Here is an 18,316-nt window from a genome sequence, read left to right on the forward strand (position 1 = left end):
CACAGGATAGGATTAGATACACGGCTCAGCAGACAGCATCACACAGGAGAGGATTAGATACACGGCTCAGCAGACAGTATCACACAGGAGAGGATTAGATACACGGCTCAGCAGACAGTATCACACAGGAGAGGATTAGATACACAGCTCAGCAGACAGTATCACACAGGAGAGGATTAGATACACGGCTCAGCAGACAGTATCACACAGGAGAGGATTAGATACACAGCTCAGCAAACAGTATCACACAGGAGAGGATTAGATACACGGCTCAGCAGACAGTATCACACAGGAGAGGATTAGATACACGCCTCAGCAGACAGTATCACACAGGAGAGGATTAGATACACGGCTCAGCAGACAGTATCACACAGGAGAGGATTAGATACACGGCTCAGCAGACAGTATCACACAGGAGACGATTAGATACACGGCTCAGCAGACAGTATCACACAGGAGAGGATTAGATACATGGCTCAGCAGACAGTATCACACAGGAGAGGATTAGATACACGGCTCAGCAGTCAGTATCACACAGCATAGGATTAGATACACGGCTCAGCAGACAGTATCACACAGGAGAGGATTAGATACACAGCACAGCAGACAGTATCACACAGGATAGGATTAGATACACGGCTCAGCAGACAGTATCACACAGGAGAGGATTAGATACACAGCACAGCAGACAGTATCACACAGGAGAGGATTAGATACACGGCTCAGCAGACAGTATCACACAGGAGAGGATTAGATACACGGCTCAGCAGACAGTATCACACAGGAGAGGATTAGATACACGGCTCAGCAGACAGTATCACACAGGAGAGGATTAGATACACGGCTCAGCAGACAGTATCACACAGGAGAGGATTAGATACACGGCTCAGCAGACAGTATCACACAGGAGAGGATTAGATACACAGCACAGCAGACAGTATCACACAGGAGAGGATTAGATACACGGCTCAGCAGACAGTATCACACAGGAGAGGATTAGATACACAGCACAGCAGACAGTATCACACAGGAGAGGATTAGATACACGGCTCAGCAGACAGTATCACACAGGAGAGGATTAGATACACGGCTCAGCAGATAGTATCACACAGGATAGGATTAGATACACGGCTCAGCAGACAGTACCACACAGGAGAGGATTAGATACACGGCTCAGCAGACAGTATCACACAGGAGAGGATTAGATACACGGCTCAGCAGACAGTATGACGCAGGATAGGATTAGATACACGGCTCAGCAGACTGTATCACACAGGAGAGGATTAGATACACGGCTCAGCAGACAGTATCACACAGGAGAGGATTAGATACACAGCTCAGCAGACAGTATCACACAGGATAGGATTAGATACACGGCTCAGCAGACTGTATCACACAGGAGAGGATTAGATACACAGCTCAGCAGACAGTATCACACAGGATAGGATTAGATACACGGCTCAGCAGACAGTATCACACAGGATAGGATTAGATACACGGCTCAGCAGACAGTATCACACAGGAGAGGATTAGATACACGGCTCAGCAGACTGTATCACACAGGAGAGGATTAGATACACAGCTCAGCAGACAGTATCACACAGGATAGGATTAGATACATGGCTCAGCAGACAGTATCACACAGGATAGGATTAGATACACGGCTCAGCAGACAGTATCACACAGGAGAGGATTAGATACACGGCTCAGCAGACTGTATGACACAGGAGAGGATTAGATACACAGCTCAGCAGACAGTATCACACAGGATAGGATTAGATACACGGCTCAGCAGACAGTATCACACAGGAGAGGATTAGATACACGGCTCAGCAGACAGTATCACACAGGATAGGATTAGATACACGGCTCAGCAGTCAGTATCACACAGGAGAGGATTAGATACACGGCTCAGCAGACAGTATCACACAGGATAGGATTAGATACACGGCTCAGCAGACAGTATCGCACAGGAGAGGATTAGATACACGGCTCAGCAGACAGTATCACACAGGAGAGGATTAGATACACAGCTCAGCAGACAGTATCACACAGGATAGGATTAGATACACGGCTCAGCAGACAGTATCACACAGGAGAGGATTAGATACACGGCTCAGCAGACAGTATCACACAGGATAGGATTAGATACACGGCTCAGCAGTCAGTATCACACAGGAGAGGATTAGATACACAGCTCAGCAGACAGTATCACACAGGATAGGATTAGATACACGGCTCAGCAGACAGTATCACACAGGAGAGGATTAGATACACGGCTCAGCAGACAGTATCACACAGGAGAGGATTAGATACACGGCTCAGCAGACAGTATCACACAGGATAGGATTAGATACACGGCTCAGCAGACAGTATCACACAGGAGAGGATTAGATACACGGCTCAGCAGTCAGTATCACACAGGAGAGGATTAGATACACAGCTCAGCAGACAGTATCACACAGGATAGGATTAGATACACGGCTCAGCAGTCAGTATCACACAGGAGAGGATTAGATACACGGCTCAGCAGACAGTATCACACAGGAGAGGATTAGATACATGGCTCAGCAGACAGTATCACACAGGAGAGGATTAGATACACGGCTCAGCAGACAGTATCACACAGGATAGGATTAGATACACGGCTCAGCAGACAGTATCACACAGGAGAGGATTAGATACACATACATTTAGTAGGGGGCGCTGGATAGGAGGATGGGGGTGATGGGAGGACAGTATTTGGGGAGGGGATGATGAGGGTGAATGGTATATTTCTTGGGGGAGGCAGTGGGGGATGGGGTGTATGTTGGGGGTCGCTACACTCAGGCTCCGGCAGGAGGACCCTGTGCAGAATGAGGGGGCGGCAGAGAGGAGGGGACAAGGATGGGGGAGGGGAGACATTTCGGATACAGTTTCAGCTCAGCAGCCTTCTCAGGACAATCATCTTCTCCGCAGGACACAGAACAGACCCCAGTGCCGCCATGGTGAGATCTGATCCCCCCATTACTGCCCCCAGTGCCTCCCTGCTGCCCCCACTAATCTGCTGTCTGTGCCCCCAGCTCCTGAGGACTGCCCCCCTGCTGCTGCTGCTCGCCCTGTCCTGCTCCCAAGCTCAGGTATGTACGGACCCCCAGTCCTGTGCCCCCAACACTCTGCACCCCAGTCCTGTGCCCCCAACACTCTGCACCCCAGTCCTGTGCCCCCAACACTCTGCACCCCCAGTCCTGTGCCCCCAACACTCTGCACCCCCAGTCCTGTGCCCCCAACACTCTGCACCCCAGTCCTGTGACCCCAACACTCTGCACCCCAGTCCTGTGCCCCCAACACTCTGCACCCCAGTCATGTGCCCCCAATACTCTGCACCCCCAGTCCTGTGCCCCCAACACTCTGCACCCCAATCATGTGCCCCCAACACTATGCACCCCAGTCATGTGCCCCCAACACTATGCACCTCCGTCATGTGCCCCCAATACTCTGCACCCCCAGTCCTGTGCCCCCAACACTCTGCACCCCAATCATGTGCCCCCAACACTCTGCACCCCAGTCCTGTGCCCCCAACACTCTGCACCCCCAGTCCTGTGCCCCCAACACTCTGCACCCCCAGTCATGTGCCCCCAACACTATGCACCCCAGTCCTGTGCCCCCAACACTCTGCACCCCAGTCCTGTGCCCCCAACACTATGCACCCCAGTCCTGTGCCCCCAACACTATGCACCCCAGTCATGTGCCCCCAACACTCTGCACCCCCAGTCCTGTGCCCCCAACACTCTGCACCCCCAGTCCTGTGCCCCCAACACTCTGCACCCCCAGTCCTGTGCCCCCAACACTCTGCACCCAAGTCCTGTGCCCCCAACACTCTGCACCCCAGTCCTGTGCCCCCAACACTCTGCACCCCAGTCATGTGCCCCCAACACTCTGCACCCCAGTCATGTGCCCCCAATACTCTGCACCCCCAGTCCTGTGCCCCCAACACTCTGTGCCCCCAACACTATGCACCCCAGTCATGTGCCCCCAACACTCTGCACCCCCAGTCCTGTGCCCCCAACACTCTGCACCCCCAGTCCTGTGCCCCCAACACTATGCACCCCAGTCCTGTGCCCCCAACACTATGCACCCCAGTCCTGTGCCCCCAGCACTCTGCACCCCAGTCCTGTGCCCCCAACACTATGCAGCCCAGTCATGTGCCCCCAATACTCTGCACCCCCAGTCCTGTGCCCCCAACACTATGCACCCCAGTCATGTGCCCCCAACACTATGCACCCCAGTCATGTGCCCCCAACACTATGCACCTCAGTCATGTGCCCCCAATACTCTGCACCCCCAGTCATGTGCCCCCAACACTATGTACCCCAGTCATGTGCCCCCAACACTATGCACCCCAGTCATGTGCCCCCAACACTATGCACCCCAGTCATGTGCCCCCAACACTCTGCACCCCAGTCATGTGCCCCCAACACTCTGCACCCCCAGTCCTGTGCCCCAACACTCTGCACCCCCATTCCTGTGCCCCCAACACTCTGCACCCCAGTCCTGTGCCCCCAACACTCTGCACCCCAGTCCTGTGCCCCCAACACTCTGCACCCCAGTCCTGTGCCCCCAACACTCTGCACCCCAGTCCTGTGCCCCCAACACTATGCACCCCAGTCATGTGCCCCCAACACTATGCACCCCAGTCATGTGCCCCCAACACTCTGCACCCCCAGTCCTGTGCCCCCAACACTCTGCACCCCCAGTCCTGTGCCCCCAACACTCTGCACCCCAGTCCTGTGCCCCCAACACTCTGCCGCCCCAGTCCTGTACAACCAACACTCTGCCCCCCCAGTCCCGTGCCCCCAACACTCTGCACCCCAGTCCTGTGCCCCCAACACTCTGCACCCCAGTCTTGCGCCCCCAACACTCTGCACCCCAGTCCTGTGCCCCCAACACTCTGCACCCCAGTCTTGTGCCCCCAACACTATGTACCCCAGTCATGTGCCCCCAACACTATGCACCCCAGTCATGTGCCCCCAACACTATGCACCCCAGTCATGTGCCCCCAACACTCTGCACCCCAGTCATGTGCCCCAACACTCTGCACCCCCAGTCCTGTGCCCCAACACTCTGCACCCCCAGTCCTGTGCCCCCAACACTCTGCACCCCCATTCCTGTGCCCCCAACACTCTGCACCCCAGTCCTGTGCCCCCAACACTCTGCACCCCAGTCCTGTGCCCCCAACACTCTGCACCCCAGTCCTGTGCCCCCAACACTGTGCACCCCAGTCCTGTGCCCCCAACACTATGCACCCCAGTCATGTGCCCCCAACACTATGCACCCCAGTCATGTGCCCCCAACACTCTGCACCCCCAGTCCTGTGCCCCCAACACTCTGCACCCCCAGTCCTGTGCCCCCAACACTCTGCACCCCAGTCCTGTGCCCCCAACACTCTGCCGCCCCAGTCCTGTACAACCAACACTCTGCCCCCCCAGTCCCGTGCCCCCAACACTCTGCACCCCAGTCCTGTGCCCCCAACACTCTGCACCCCAGTCTTGCGCCCCCAACACTCTGCACCCCAGTCCTGTGCCCCCAACACTCTGCACCCCAGTCTTGTGCCCCCAACACTCTGCACCCCAGTCTTGTGCCCCCAACACTCTGCACCCCCAGTCCTGTGCCCCCAACACTCTGCACCCCCAGTCCTGTGCCCCCAACACATTGCGCCCCCAGTCCTGTACCCCCAACCCTCTACACACCCAGTCCTTTGCCCCTAACACTCTGCACCCTTAGTCCTGTGCCCCCAACACTCTGCACCCCTAGTTCTGAGTTCTAAAAGATAAATCTTATCCAGTGTAGAAATGGTTAAACTTCTCCCCCAGGGCTCAGACTTGTTACATTGTAGGGAAGAGTCTCCATTGTGTTATGTACATGTGTATGATCCAACAGGAAACATTCAAGTATCTGATCTAAGTGTGTAGAAAAAGCCAGGAAATCTCCCCTTCCTATAAAGTGTCTATCACCCCCTGTATATAAGAAGGATACATGTCCTGTATATCACCCCCTGTATATAAGAAGGACACATGTCCTGTATATCACCCCCTGTATATAAGAAGGATACATGTCTTGTATATCACCCCCTGTATATAAGAGGATACATGTCTTGTATATCACCCCTGTATATAAGAAGGATACATGTCCTGTATATCACCCCCTGTATATAAGAGGATACATGTCTTGTATATCACCCCTGTATATGAGGATACATGTCCTGTATATCACCCCCTGTATATAAGAGGATACATGTCTCGTATATCACCCCCTGTATATAAGAGGATACATGTCTTGTATATCACCCCCTGTATATAAGAAGGATACATGTCTTGTATATCACCCCCTGTATATAAGAAGGATACATGTCTTGTATATCACCCCCTGTATATAAGAGGATACATGTCTTGTATATCACCCCCTGTATATCAGAAGGATACATGTCTTGTATATCACCCCCTGTATATAAGAAGGATACATGTCCTGTATATCACCCCCTGTATATAAGAGGATACATGTCTTGTATATCACCCCCTGTATATAAGAAGGATACATGTCTTGTATATCACCCCCTGTATATAAGAAGGATACATGTCTTGTATATCACCCCCTGTATATAAGAAGGATACATGTCTTGTATATCACCCCCTGTATATAAGAAGGATACATGTCTTGTATATCACCCCCTGTATATAAGAAGGATACATGTCTTGTATATCACCTCTGTATATAAGAAGGATACATGTCTTGTATATCACCCCTGTATATAAGAAGGATACATGTCTTGTATATCACCCCTGTATATAAGAAGGATACATGTCTTGTATTTTACGCCCTGTATATAAGAAGGATACATGTCTTGTATTTTACCCCCTGTATATAAGAAGGATACATGTCTTGTATTTTACTCCCTGTATATAAGAAGGATAAATGTCTTGTATATCACCCCCTGTATATAAGAAGGATACATGTCTTGTATATCACCCCTGTATATAAGAAGGATACATGTCTTGTATTTTACTCCCTGTATATAAGAAGGATACATGTCTTGTATATCACCCCCTGTATATAAGAAGGATACATGTCCTGTATATCACCCCCTGTATATAAGAAGGATACATGTCTTGTATTTTACCCCCTGTATAGAAGGATACATGTCTTGTATATCACCCCCTGTATATAAGAGGATACATGTCTTGTATATCACCCCCTGTATATAAGAGGATACATGTCTTGTATATCACCCCCTGTATATAAGAAGGATACATGTCTTGTATATCACCCCCTGTATATAAGAAGGATACATGTCTTGTATATCACCCCTGTATATAAGAAGGATACATGTCTTGTATTTTACCCCCTGTATAGAAGAAGGATACATGTCTTGTATATCACTCCCTGTATATAAGAAGGATACATGTCCTTTATATCACCCCCTGTATATAAGAAGGATACATGTCTTGTATATCACCCCTTGTATATAAGAGGATACATGTCTTGTATATCACCCCCTGTATATAAGAGGATACATGTCTTGTATATCACCCCCTGTATATAAGAAGGATACATGTCTTGTATATCACCCCCTGTATATAAGAAGGATACATGTCTTGTATATCACCACCTGTATAGAAGAAGGATACATGTCTTGTATATCACCCACTGTATATAAGAGGATATATGTCTTGTATATCACCCCCTGTATATAAGAAGGATACATGTCTTGTATATCACCCCTGTATATAAGAAGGATACATGTCTTGTATATCACCCCTGTATATAAGAAGGATACATGTCTTGTATTTTACCCCCTGTATATAAGAAGGATACATGTCTTGTATATCACCCCCTGTATATAAGAAGGATACATGTCTTGTATATCACCCCCTGTATATAAGAAGGATACATGTCTTGTATATCACCCCCTGTATATAAGAAGGATACATGTCTTGTATATCACCCCCTGTATATAAGAAGGATACATGTCTTGTATATCACCCCCTGTATATAAAAGGATACATGTCTTGTATATCACCCCCTGTATATAAGAAGGATACATGTCTTGTATATCACCCCTGTATATAAGAGGATACATGTCTTGTATTTTACCTCCTGTATATAAGAAGGATACATGTCTTGTATATCACCCCCTGTATATAAGAAGGATACATGTCTTGTATATCACCCCTGTATAGAAGAAGGATACATGTCTTGTATATCACCCCTGTATAGAAGAAGGATACATGTCTTGTATATCACCCCTGTATATAAGAAGGATACATGTCTTGTATATCACCCACTGTATATAAGAGGATACATGTCTTGTATTTTACTCCCTGTATATAAGAAGGATACATGTCCTGTATATTACCCCCTGTATATAAGAAGGATACATGTCTTGTATATTACCCCCTGTATATAAGAAGGATACATGTCTTGTATATCACCCCTGTATATAAGAAGGATACATGTCTTGTATATCATCCCTGTATAGAAGAAGGATACATGTCTTGTATATCACCCCTGTATAGAAGAAGGATACATGTCTTGTATATCACCTCTGTATATAAGAAGGATACATGTCTTGTATATCACCCCTGTATATAAGAAGGATACATGTCTTGTATATCACCTCCTGTATATAAGAAGGATACATGTCTTGTATATCACCCCTGTATATAAGAAGGATACATGTCTTGTATATCACCCCTGTATAGAAGAAGGATACATGTCTTGTATATCACCCCCTGTATATAAGAAGGATACATGTCTTGTATATCACCCCCTGTATATAAGAAGGATACATGTCTTGTATATCACCCCTGTATATAAGAAGGATACATGTCTTGTATATCACCCCCTGTATATAAGAAGGATACATGTCTTGTATATCACCCCTGTATATAAGAAGGATACATGTCTTGTATATCACCCCCTGTATATAAGAAGGATACATGTCTTGTATATCACCCCCTGTATATAAGAAGGATACATGTCTTGTATATTACCCCCTGTATATAAGAAGGATACATGTCTTGTATATCACCCCCTGTATATAAGAGGATACATGTCTTGTATATCACCCCCTGTATATAAGAAGGATACATGTCTTGTATATCACCCCCTGTATATAAGAAGGATACATGTCTTGTATATCACCCCTGTATATAAGAAGGATACATGTCTTGTATTTTACCCCCTGTATAGAAGAAGGATACATGTCTTGTATATCACTTCCTGTATATAAGAAGGATACATGTCCTTTATATCACCCCCTGTATATAAGAAGGATACATGTCTTGTATATCACCCCTTGTATATAAGAGGATACATGTCTTGTATATCACCCCCTGTATATAAGAGGATACATGTCTTGTATATCACCCCCTGTATATAAGAAGGATACATGTCTTGTATATCACCCCCTGTATATCAGAAGGATACATGTCTTGTATATTACCCCCTGTATAGAAGAAGGATACATGTCTTGTATATCACCCCCTGTATATAAGAAGGATACATGTCTTGTATATCACCCCCTGTATATAAGAAGGATACATGTCTTGTATATCACCCCCTGTATATAAGAAGGATACATGTCTTGTATATTACCCCCTGTATAGAAGAAGGATACATGTCTTGTATATCACCCCCTGTATATAAGAGGATACATGTCTTGTATATCACCCCTGCATAGAAGAAGGATACATATCTTGTATATCACCCCCTGTATATAAGAAGGATACATGTCTTGTATATCACCCCCTGTATATAAGAAGGATACATGTCTTGTATATCACCCCCTGTATAGAAGAAGGACACATGTCTCGTATATCACTCCCTGTATATAAGAAGGATACATGTCTTGTATTTTACCCCCTGTATATAAGAAGGATACATGTCTTGTATATCACCCCCTGTATATAAGAAGGATACATGTCTTGTATATCACCCCTGTATATAAGAAGGATACATGTCTTGTATATCACCCCTGTATATAAGAAGGATACATGTCTTGTATTTTACCCCCTGTATATAAGAAGGATACATGTCTTGTATATCACCCCCTGTATATAAGAAGGATACATGTCTTGTATATCACCCCCTGTATATAAGAAGGGTACATGTCTTGTATATCACCCCCTGTATATAAGAAGGATACATGTCTTGTATATCACCCCCTGTATATAAGAAGGATACATGTCTTGTATATCACCCCCTGTATATAAGAGGATACATGTCTTGTATATCACCCCCTGTATATAAGAAGGATACATGTCTTGTATATCACCCCTGTATATAAGAGGATACATGTCTTGTATTTTACCTCCTGTATATAAGAAGGATACATGTCTTGTATATCACCCCCTGTATATAAGAAGGATACATGTCTTGTATATCACCCCTGTATAGAAGAAGGATACATGTCTTGTATATCACCCCTGTATAGAAGAAGGATACATGTCTTGTATATCACCCCTGTATATAAGAAGGATACATGTCTTGTATATCACCCACTGTATATAAGAGGATACATGTCTTGTATTTTACTCCCTGTATATAAGAAGGATACATGTCCTGTATATTACCCCCTGTATATAAGAAGGATACATGTCTTGTATATTACCCCCTGTATATAAGAAGGATACATGTCTTGTATATCACCCCTGTATATAAGAAGGATACATGTCTTGTATATCATCCCTGTATATAAGAAGGATACATGTCTTGTATATCACCCCTGTATAGAAGAAGGATACATGTCTTGTATATCACCCCTGTATAGAAGAAGGATACATGTCTTGTATATCACCTCTGTATATAAGAAGGATACATGTCTTGTATATCACCCCTGTATATAAGAAGGATACATGTCTTGTATATCACCTCCTGTATATAAGAAGGATACATGTCTTGTATATCACCCCTGTATATAAGAAGGATACATGTCTTGTATATCACCCCTGTATAGAAGAAGGATACATGTCTTGTATATCACCCCCTGTATATAAGAAGGATACATGTCTTGTATATCACCCCTGTATATAAGAAGGATACATGTCTTGTATATCACCCCCTGTATATAAGAAGGATACATGTCTTGTATATCACCCCTGTATTTAAGAAGGATACATGTCTTGTATATCACCCCCTGTATATAAGAGGATACATGTCTTGTATATCACCCCCTGTATATAAGAGGATACATGTCTTGTATATCACCCCCTGTATATAAGAAGGATACATGTCCTGTATATCACCCCCTGTATATAAGAAGGATACATGTCCTGTATATCACCCCTGTATATAAGAAGGATACATGTCTTGTATATCACCCCCTGTATATAAGAAGGATACATGTCTTGTATTTTACCCCCTGTATAGAAGGATACATGTCTTGTATATCACCCCTGTATATAAGAAGGATACATGTCTTGTATATCACCCCCTGTATATAAGAAGGATACATGTCTTGTATTTTACCCCCTGTATAGAAGGATACATGTCTTGTATATCACCCCCTGTATATAAGAAGGATACATGTCTTGTATATCACCCCCTGTATATAAGAAGGATACATGTCTTGTATTTTACCCCCTGTATAGAAGGATACATGTCTTGTATATCACCCCCTGTATATAAGAAGGATACATGTCTTGTATTTTACCCCCTGTATAGAAGGATACATGTCTTGTATTTTACCCCCTGTATAGAAGGATACATGTCTTGTATTTTACCCCCTGTATAGAAGGATACATGTCTTGTATTTTACCCCGTGTACGGTCTTGGCCAAAGGTTTTGCGACTGTCACAAGTTTTGGTTTTCACTTTTGCTGTTCGGTTTTTTTAGTGGGAATTTCATTATCTGTAGATTGTGGTGAAGAGCGATCAGATGAATTATTAAAAATTGTAAAGTCATTTCTTGGCAGAAAAATTAATAGAATCACAAAATCCCCGCAAATTTCAGCCCTGCCGCAAGATCTGCTTCATCATTCCTGGAATCTTCTTGAATTGAATAACAAGAGCAGACTGGTAGCTTTAAAAAGGATCTGATACTTAAAGGGATCTGATACCTGATCCCAATCCCGGGCAGCATGTATCAGGCTCTGGCTGTGTGATCTCAGCCAGGTATGTTTTATGTAAAATGCTGCAGCGTTCCAGAGAGGATCATTCTTTGATAGCTTTTTCCCGCCTACTACCAGTGACTGACAGGTCTCTGCCTACCTGCACTTATAAGAAGAGAACTGTCAATCCAGAGCAGCCGGCGGGTGGGCAGTATGTGTCAGCTGACAGGTTCTCTTAAAATCATTGTCTTCTGTTGATCATTGTTTCCTCCAAGAAAATATGTGCAGTTATCATTGATTTGCATCAAAGGGCTTTACAGGCAAGGACATCGATGTTTGTAAGATTGCCCCTAAATCAACCATTTATGGGATCATCAAGAACTTCAAAAAGAGAGGTTCAGTTGCCATGAAGAAGGTGTCAGGGTGCTCAAGAAAGTCCAGCAAGTGCCAGGATGTCTCCTAAAGAAGAGTCAGCTACAGATTGGTTCAGCCCAAGTACAGAGCTTCCCAGGAACGGCAGCAGGCGAAGGATTGTGGAGGCAGCTGGGTGTCAATAAGGGCAACAAAGAATCCACTTGTCTTCAAGATAAACATCAAGGACAGATGGACAGAAGTACAAAGATTGGACTGCAAAGGATAGAGGGGAGTATTTCTCTGATTAATCCCCTTCAAACTGTAGGGAAGTTTGGAAGATGATTGTCTGGAGAAGAGAAGGTGGCGCTGCCCTGAGTCCTGTGTCTGCCAGCAGTAAAGTCTCCTGAGACCATTCATGTGTGGGGGCTTCTCATCCATGGAGGGGGTCGCTCACAATATATGGGGTCTTCTTATCCATGGAGGGGATCATTCACAATGTGCGGGGGCTTCTCATCCATGGAGGAGGTCACTCACAATGTGCGGGGTCTTCTCATCCATGGAGGGGATCATTCACAATGTGCGGGGGCTTCTCATCCATGGAGGAGGTCACTCACAATGTGTGGGGTCTTCTCATCCATGGAGGGGGTCACTCACAATGTGCGGGGTCTTCTCATCCATGGAGGGGGTCACTCACAATGTGCAGGGTCTTCTCATCCATGGAGGGGATCATTCACAATGTGCGGGGGCTTCTCATCCATGGAGGGGGTCACTCACAATGTACAGGGTCTTCTCATCCATGGAGGGGATCATTCACAATGTGCGGGGGCTTCTCATCCATGGAGGGGGTCACTCACAATGTGTGACGGCTTCTCATCCATGGAGGGGTTCACTCACAATGTGTGGAGGCTTCTCATCCATGGAGGGGCTCACTCACAATGTGCGGGGTCTTCTCATCCACGGAGGGAGTCACTCACAATGTGCAGGGGATTCTCATCCATGGAGGGGATCACTCACAATGTGCGGAGGCTTCTCATCCATGGAGGGGATCACTCACAATGTGCGGAGGCTTCTCATCTATGGAGGGGGTCACTCACAATGTGCGGAGGCTTCTCATCCATGGAGGGGATCACTCACAATGTGCGGAGGCTTCTCATCCATGGAGGGGGTCACTCACAATGTGCGGAGGCTTCTCATCCATGGAGGGGATCACTCACAATGTGTGACGGCTTCTCATCCATGGAGGGGTTCACTCACAATGTGCGGGGGCTTCTCATCCATGGAGGGGCTCACTCACAATGTGTGGAGGCTTCTCATCCATGGAGGGGCTCACTCACAATGTGCGGGGTCTTCTCATCCACGGAGGGAGTCACTCACAATGTGCGGGGGCTTCTCATCCATGGAGGGGTTCACTCACAATGTGCGGAGGCTTCTCATCCATGGAGGGGATCACTCACAATGTGTGACGGCTTCTCATCCATGGAGGGGTTCACTCACAATGTGCGGGGGCTTCTCATCCATGGAGGGTCTCACTCACAATGTGTGGAGGCTTCTCATCCATGGAGGGGCTCACTCACAATGTGCGGGGTCTTCTCATCCACGGAGGGAGTCACTCACAATGTGCGGGGGCTTCTCATCCATGGAGGGGTTCACTCACAATGTGCGGAAGCTTCTCATCCATGGAGGGGGTCATTCACAATGTGCGGGGGCTTCTCATCCATGGAGGGGGTCACTCACAATGTGTGACGGCTTCTCATCCATGGAGGGGTTCACTCACAATGTGTGGAGACATCTCATCCATGGAGGGGCTCACTCACAATGTGCGGGGTCTTCTCATCCACGGAGGGAGTCACTCACAATGTGCGGGGGCTTCTCATCCATGGAGGGGATCACTCACAATGTGCGGAGGCTTCTCATCCATGGAGGGGATCACTCACAATGTGTGACGGCTTCTCATCCATGGAGGGGTTCACTCACAATGTGCGGGGGCTTCTCATCCATGGAGGGGCTCACTCACAATGTGTGGAGGCTTCTCATCCATGGAGGGGCTCACTCACAATGTGCGGGGTCTTCTCATCCACGGAGGGAGTCACTCACAATGTGCGGGGGCTTCTCATCCATGGAGGGGTTCACTCACAATGTGCGGAGGCTTCTCATCCATGGAGGGGGTCATTCACAATGTCCGGGGTCTTCTTATCCATGGAGGGGGTCACTCACAATGTGTGACGGCTTCTCATCCATGGAGGGGTTCACTCACAATGTGTGGAGGCTTCTCATCCATGGAGGGGCTCACTCACAATGTGCCGGGTCTTCTCACCCACGGAGGGAGTCACTCACAATGTTCGGGGGCTTCTCATGCATGGAGGGGATCACTCACAATGTGCGGAGGCTTCTCATCCATGGAGGGGATCACTCACAATGTGCGGAGGCTTCTCATCCATGGAGGGGGTCACTCACAATGTGCGGGGGCTTCTCATTCATGGAGGAGGCTCACTAACAATGTGCGGGGGCTTCTCATCCATGGAGGGGGTCACTCACAATGTGTGACGGCTTCTCATCCATGGAGGGGTTCACTCACAATGTGTGGAGGCTTCTCATCCATGGAGGGGCTCACTCACAATGTGCGGGGTCTTCTCATCCACGGAGGGAGTCACTCACAATGTGCGGGGGCTTCTCATCCATGGAGGGGTTCACTCACAATTTGCGGAGGCTTCTCATCCATGGAGGGGGTCATTCACAATGTGCGGGGGCTTCTCATCCTTGGAGGGGATCACTCACAATGTGTGGGGTCTTCTCATCCATGGAGGGGGTCACTCACAATGTGTGACGGCTTCTCATCCATGGAGGCGTTCACTCACAATGTGTGGAGGCTTCTCATCCATGGAGGGGCTCACTCACAATGTGCGGGGTCTTCTCATCCACGGAGGGAGTCACTCACAATGTGCGGGGGCTTCTCATCCATGGAGGGGATCACTCACAATGTGCGGAGGCTTCTCAGCCATGGAGGCGGCTCACTCACAATGTGTGGAGACATCTCATCCATGGAGGGGCTCACTCACAATGTGTGGAGACATCTCATCCATGGAGGGGCTCACTCACAATGTGCGGGGTCTTCTCATCCACGGAGGGAGTCACTCACAATGTGCGGGGGCTTCTCATCCATGGAGGGGATCACTCACAATGTGCGGAGGCTTCTCATCCATGGAGGGGATCACTCACAATGTGTGACGGCTTCTCATCCATGGAGGGGTTCACTCACAATGTGCGGGGGCTTCTCATCCATGGAGGGGCTCACTCACAATGTGTGGAGGCTTCTCATCCATGGAGGGGCTCACTCACAATGTGCGGGGTCTTCTCATCCACGGAGGGAGTCACTCACAATGTGCGGGGGCTTCTCATCCATGGAGGGGTTCACTCACAATGTGCGGAGGCTTCTCATCCATGGAGGGGGTCATTCACAATGTCCGGGGTCTTCTTATCCATGGAGGGGGTCACTCACAATGTGTGACGGCTTCTCATCCATGGAGGGGTTCACTCACAATGTGTGGAGGCTTCTCATCCATGGAGGGGCTCACTCACAATGTGCCGGGTCTTCTCACCCACGGAGGGAGTCACTCACAATGTTCGGGGGCTTCTCATGCATGGAGGGGATCACTCACAATGTGCGGAGGCTTCTCATCCATGGAGGGGATCACTCACAATGTGCGGAGGCTTCTCATCCATGGAGGGGGTCACTCACAATGTGCGGGGGCTTCTCATTCATGGAGGAGGCTCACTAACAATGTGCGGGGGCTTCTCATCCATGGAGGGGGTCACTCACAATGTGTGACGGCTTCTCATCCATGGAGGGGTTCACTCACAATGTGTGGAGGCTTCTCATCCATGGAGGGGCTCACTCACAATGTGCGGGGTCTTCTCATCCACGGAGGGAGTCACTCACAATGTGCGGGGGCTTCTCATCCATGGAGGGGTTCACTCACAATTTGCGGAGGCTTCTCATCCATGGAGGGGGTCATTCACAATGTGCGGGGGCTTCTCATCCTTGGAGGGGATCACTCACAATGTGTGGGGTCTTCTCATCCATGGAGGGGGTCACTCACAATGTGTGACGGCTTCTCATCCATGGAGGCGTTCACTCACAATGTGTGGAGGCTTCTCATCCATGGAGGGGCTCACTCACAATGTGCGGGGTCTTCTCATCCACGGAGGGAGTCACTCACAATGTGCGGGGGCTTCTCATCCATGGAGGGGATCACTCACAATGTGCGGAGGCTTCTCAGCCATGGAGGCGGCTCACTCACAATGTGCGGGGGCTTCTCATCCATGGAGGAGGCTCACTCAAAATGTGCGGGGGCTTATCCATGGAGGGGGTCACTCACAATGTGTGGGGGCTGCACAATTTTACCTCAGAACACAGCCATGAATAATGAATGGGATCTAAACCTCCTCCAAGAACAACTTCTCCATCATCCAGGACTATGTGATGATGATGCTTTTCCCCATGATGGAGACCAGGACACAAGAGAAAAGTGAGAACAAAGTGTCTCGAGAAACAAAACATTGACATTTTGGGTCCAGGAAGCTCCCCAGATCTCATCCCAGTGAGAACCTGCTGTCAATCCTCAAAAAGTGATAACCCCAGAACTTTTGATTGGAGCTGTGATGAGACAAGAACGGGCGGCCATCAGTCAGGATCTGCCCATTAGCCGATACCCAGCTGCCGGGGGAAGGGCAGAAGTCTGGAGAATAAGGGGCAAAAGTCACAGAAACTTCAGGGATTTGTAAATGAAATGTAACAACGTACGGAATGTTTCTAATTGTCTGTCAGTAACCATAGAAACAGCAATGTGAAAAACCAAAATCTGTGTCAGTCCCAAAACTTTTGGCCAGGACTGTAGATATGAGGTTGGAGGTGCTGGACTTTCCAGGGCCGTTTTGTTCCTGTATTTTGGGGCCCGGGTCATACCCTTATACAGACATGTACTCACTTATAGAGGGATTGGGGCTTGCTGGCAGCCAGAGGGTTAATTCTCTGCCATTGCAGGAGAGCTCTGGATTTGGTGTCTGTGCTTTATATACCCCCTGAGGTGTTGCAGGCTTACACAGGGTTAATAGGAGACTTAACTCTTTACATGCTGGAGCTTTGAATACTGTGTGGATAATTGGAAACAGGACCTCTCACACCTGGAGGAAATGATCTCATAGTGTAATCATGGGGGGCCCGCAGTGTGACAGGGGGCCGATTGTACACAGACTTCTGGACATTGTAGTGAGTGGTGGGGATTTCTGCATGCTGTAAACCGCCAGCTGGTCTGCAGGGTACATACAGGGGTATAATGTACTGTCATATATACGTCATATAGTGTAATATATAATGGTGCCATATACTAGAGTCACACAGTATAATATGCGCATGATATAATGATACAATATAACATTACGGGATAATAATCCTACAGTCTGATAATACAATACAGTCCACCTGGAGGCCTCTGCTCTCTCCCCTGCGCCCATCAGTCTCTAGGGCACTGTAATGTAACCATTCACCGCTGCAGTGCAGGAAGGGTTAATGAGCGCTGCCATTCTAGGTCTATGGAGGACCATGATCAGCATGAGAGGCAAAGCTTTAGGCCAGGTTCACATGTTCAGTATTTGGTCAGTATTTTACATCAGTATTTGTAAGCCACAACCCGGAGTGGGTGACTATGCAGAAGTGGTGACGTGGTTCTATTATACTTTTCTTCTTATAAATACTGATGTAAAATACTGACCAAATCCTGAAAGTGTGAACATGGCCATGATCTCTTGGGCCCTGACCAGCTTTACCAGGGCCCCAGCATGTGGTGTCCAGTCCATGTCCTGGTGTGACCCCCGGATGCC

General features: G+C 47.9%; 1 protein-coding gene across 1 annotated transcript in view; it reads left to right on the forward strand.

Moving 5' to 3' along the window:
• Positions 1-2,840: 2,840 nt before the first annotated feature.
• Positions 2,841-18,316, forward strand: part of FSTL1 (follistatin like 1) — a 96,920-nt gene continuing 81,444 nt past the window's right edge. The window contains exons 1-2 of the mRNA XM_073668715.1: positions 2,841-2,987; positions 3,063-3,119. Coding sequence (XP_073524816.1) covers positions 2,856-2,987; positions 3,063-3,119 — 189 coding nt within the window. The 5' untranslated portion in view covers positions 2,841-2,855. The remainder of the gene's footprint in view (positions 2,988-3,062; positions 3,120-18,316) is intronic.

The sequence above is a fragment of the Phyllobates terribilis genome, unplaced genomic scaffold (assembly GCF_046119375.1).
Source record: "Phyllobates terribilis strain yellow unplaced genomic scaffold, ASM4611937v1 Scaffold_2__4_contigs__length_985480577, whole genome shotgun sequence".
In the NCBI taxonomy this organism is placed as follows: domain Eukaryota; kingdom Metazoa; phylum Chordata; class Amphibia; order Anura; family Dendrobatidae; genus Phyllobates; species Phyllobates terribilis.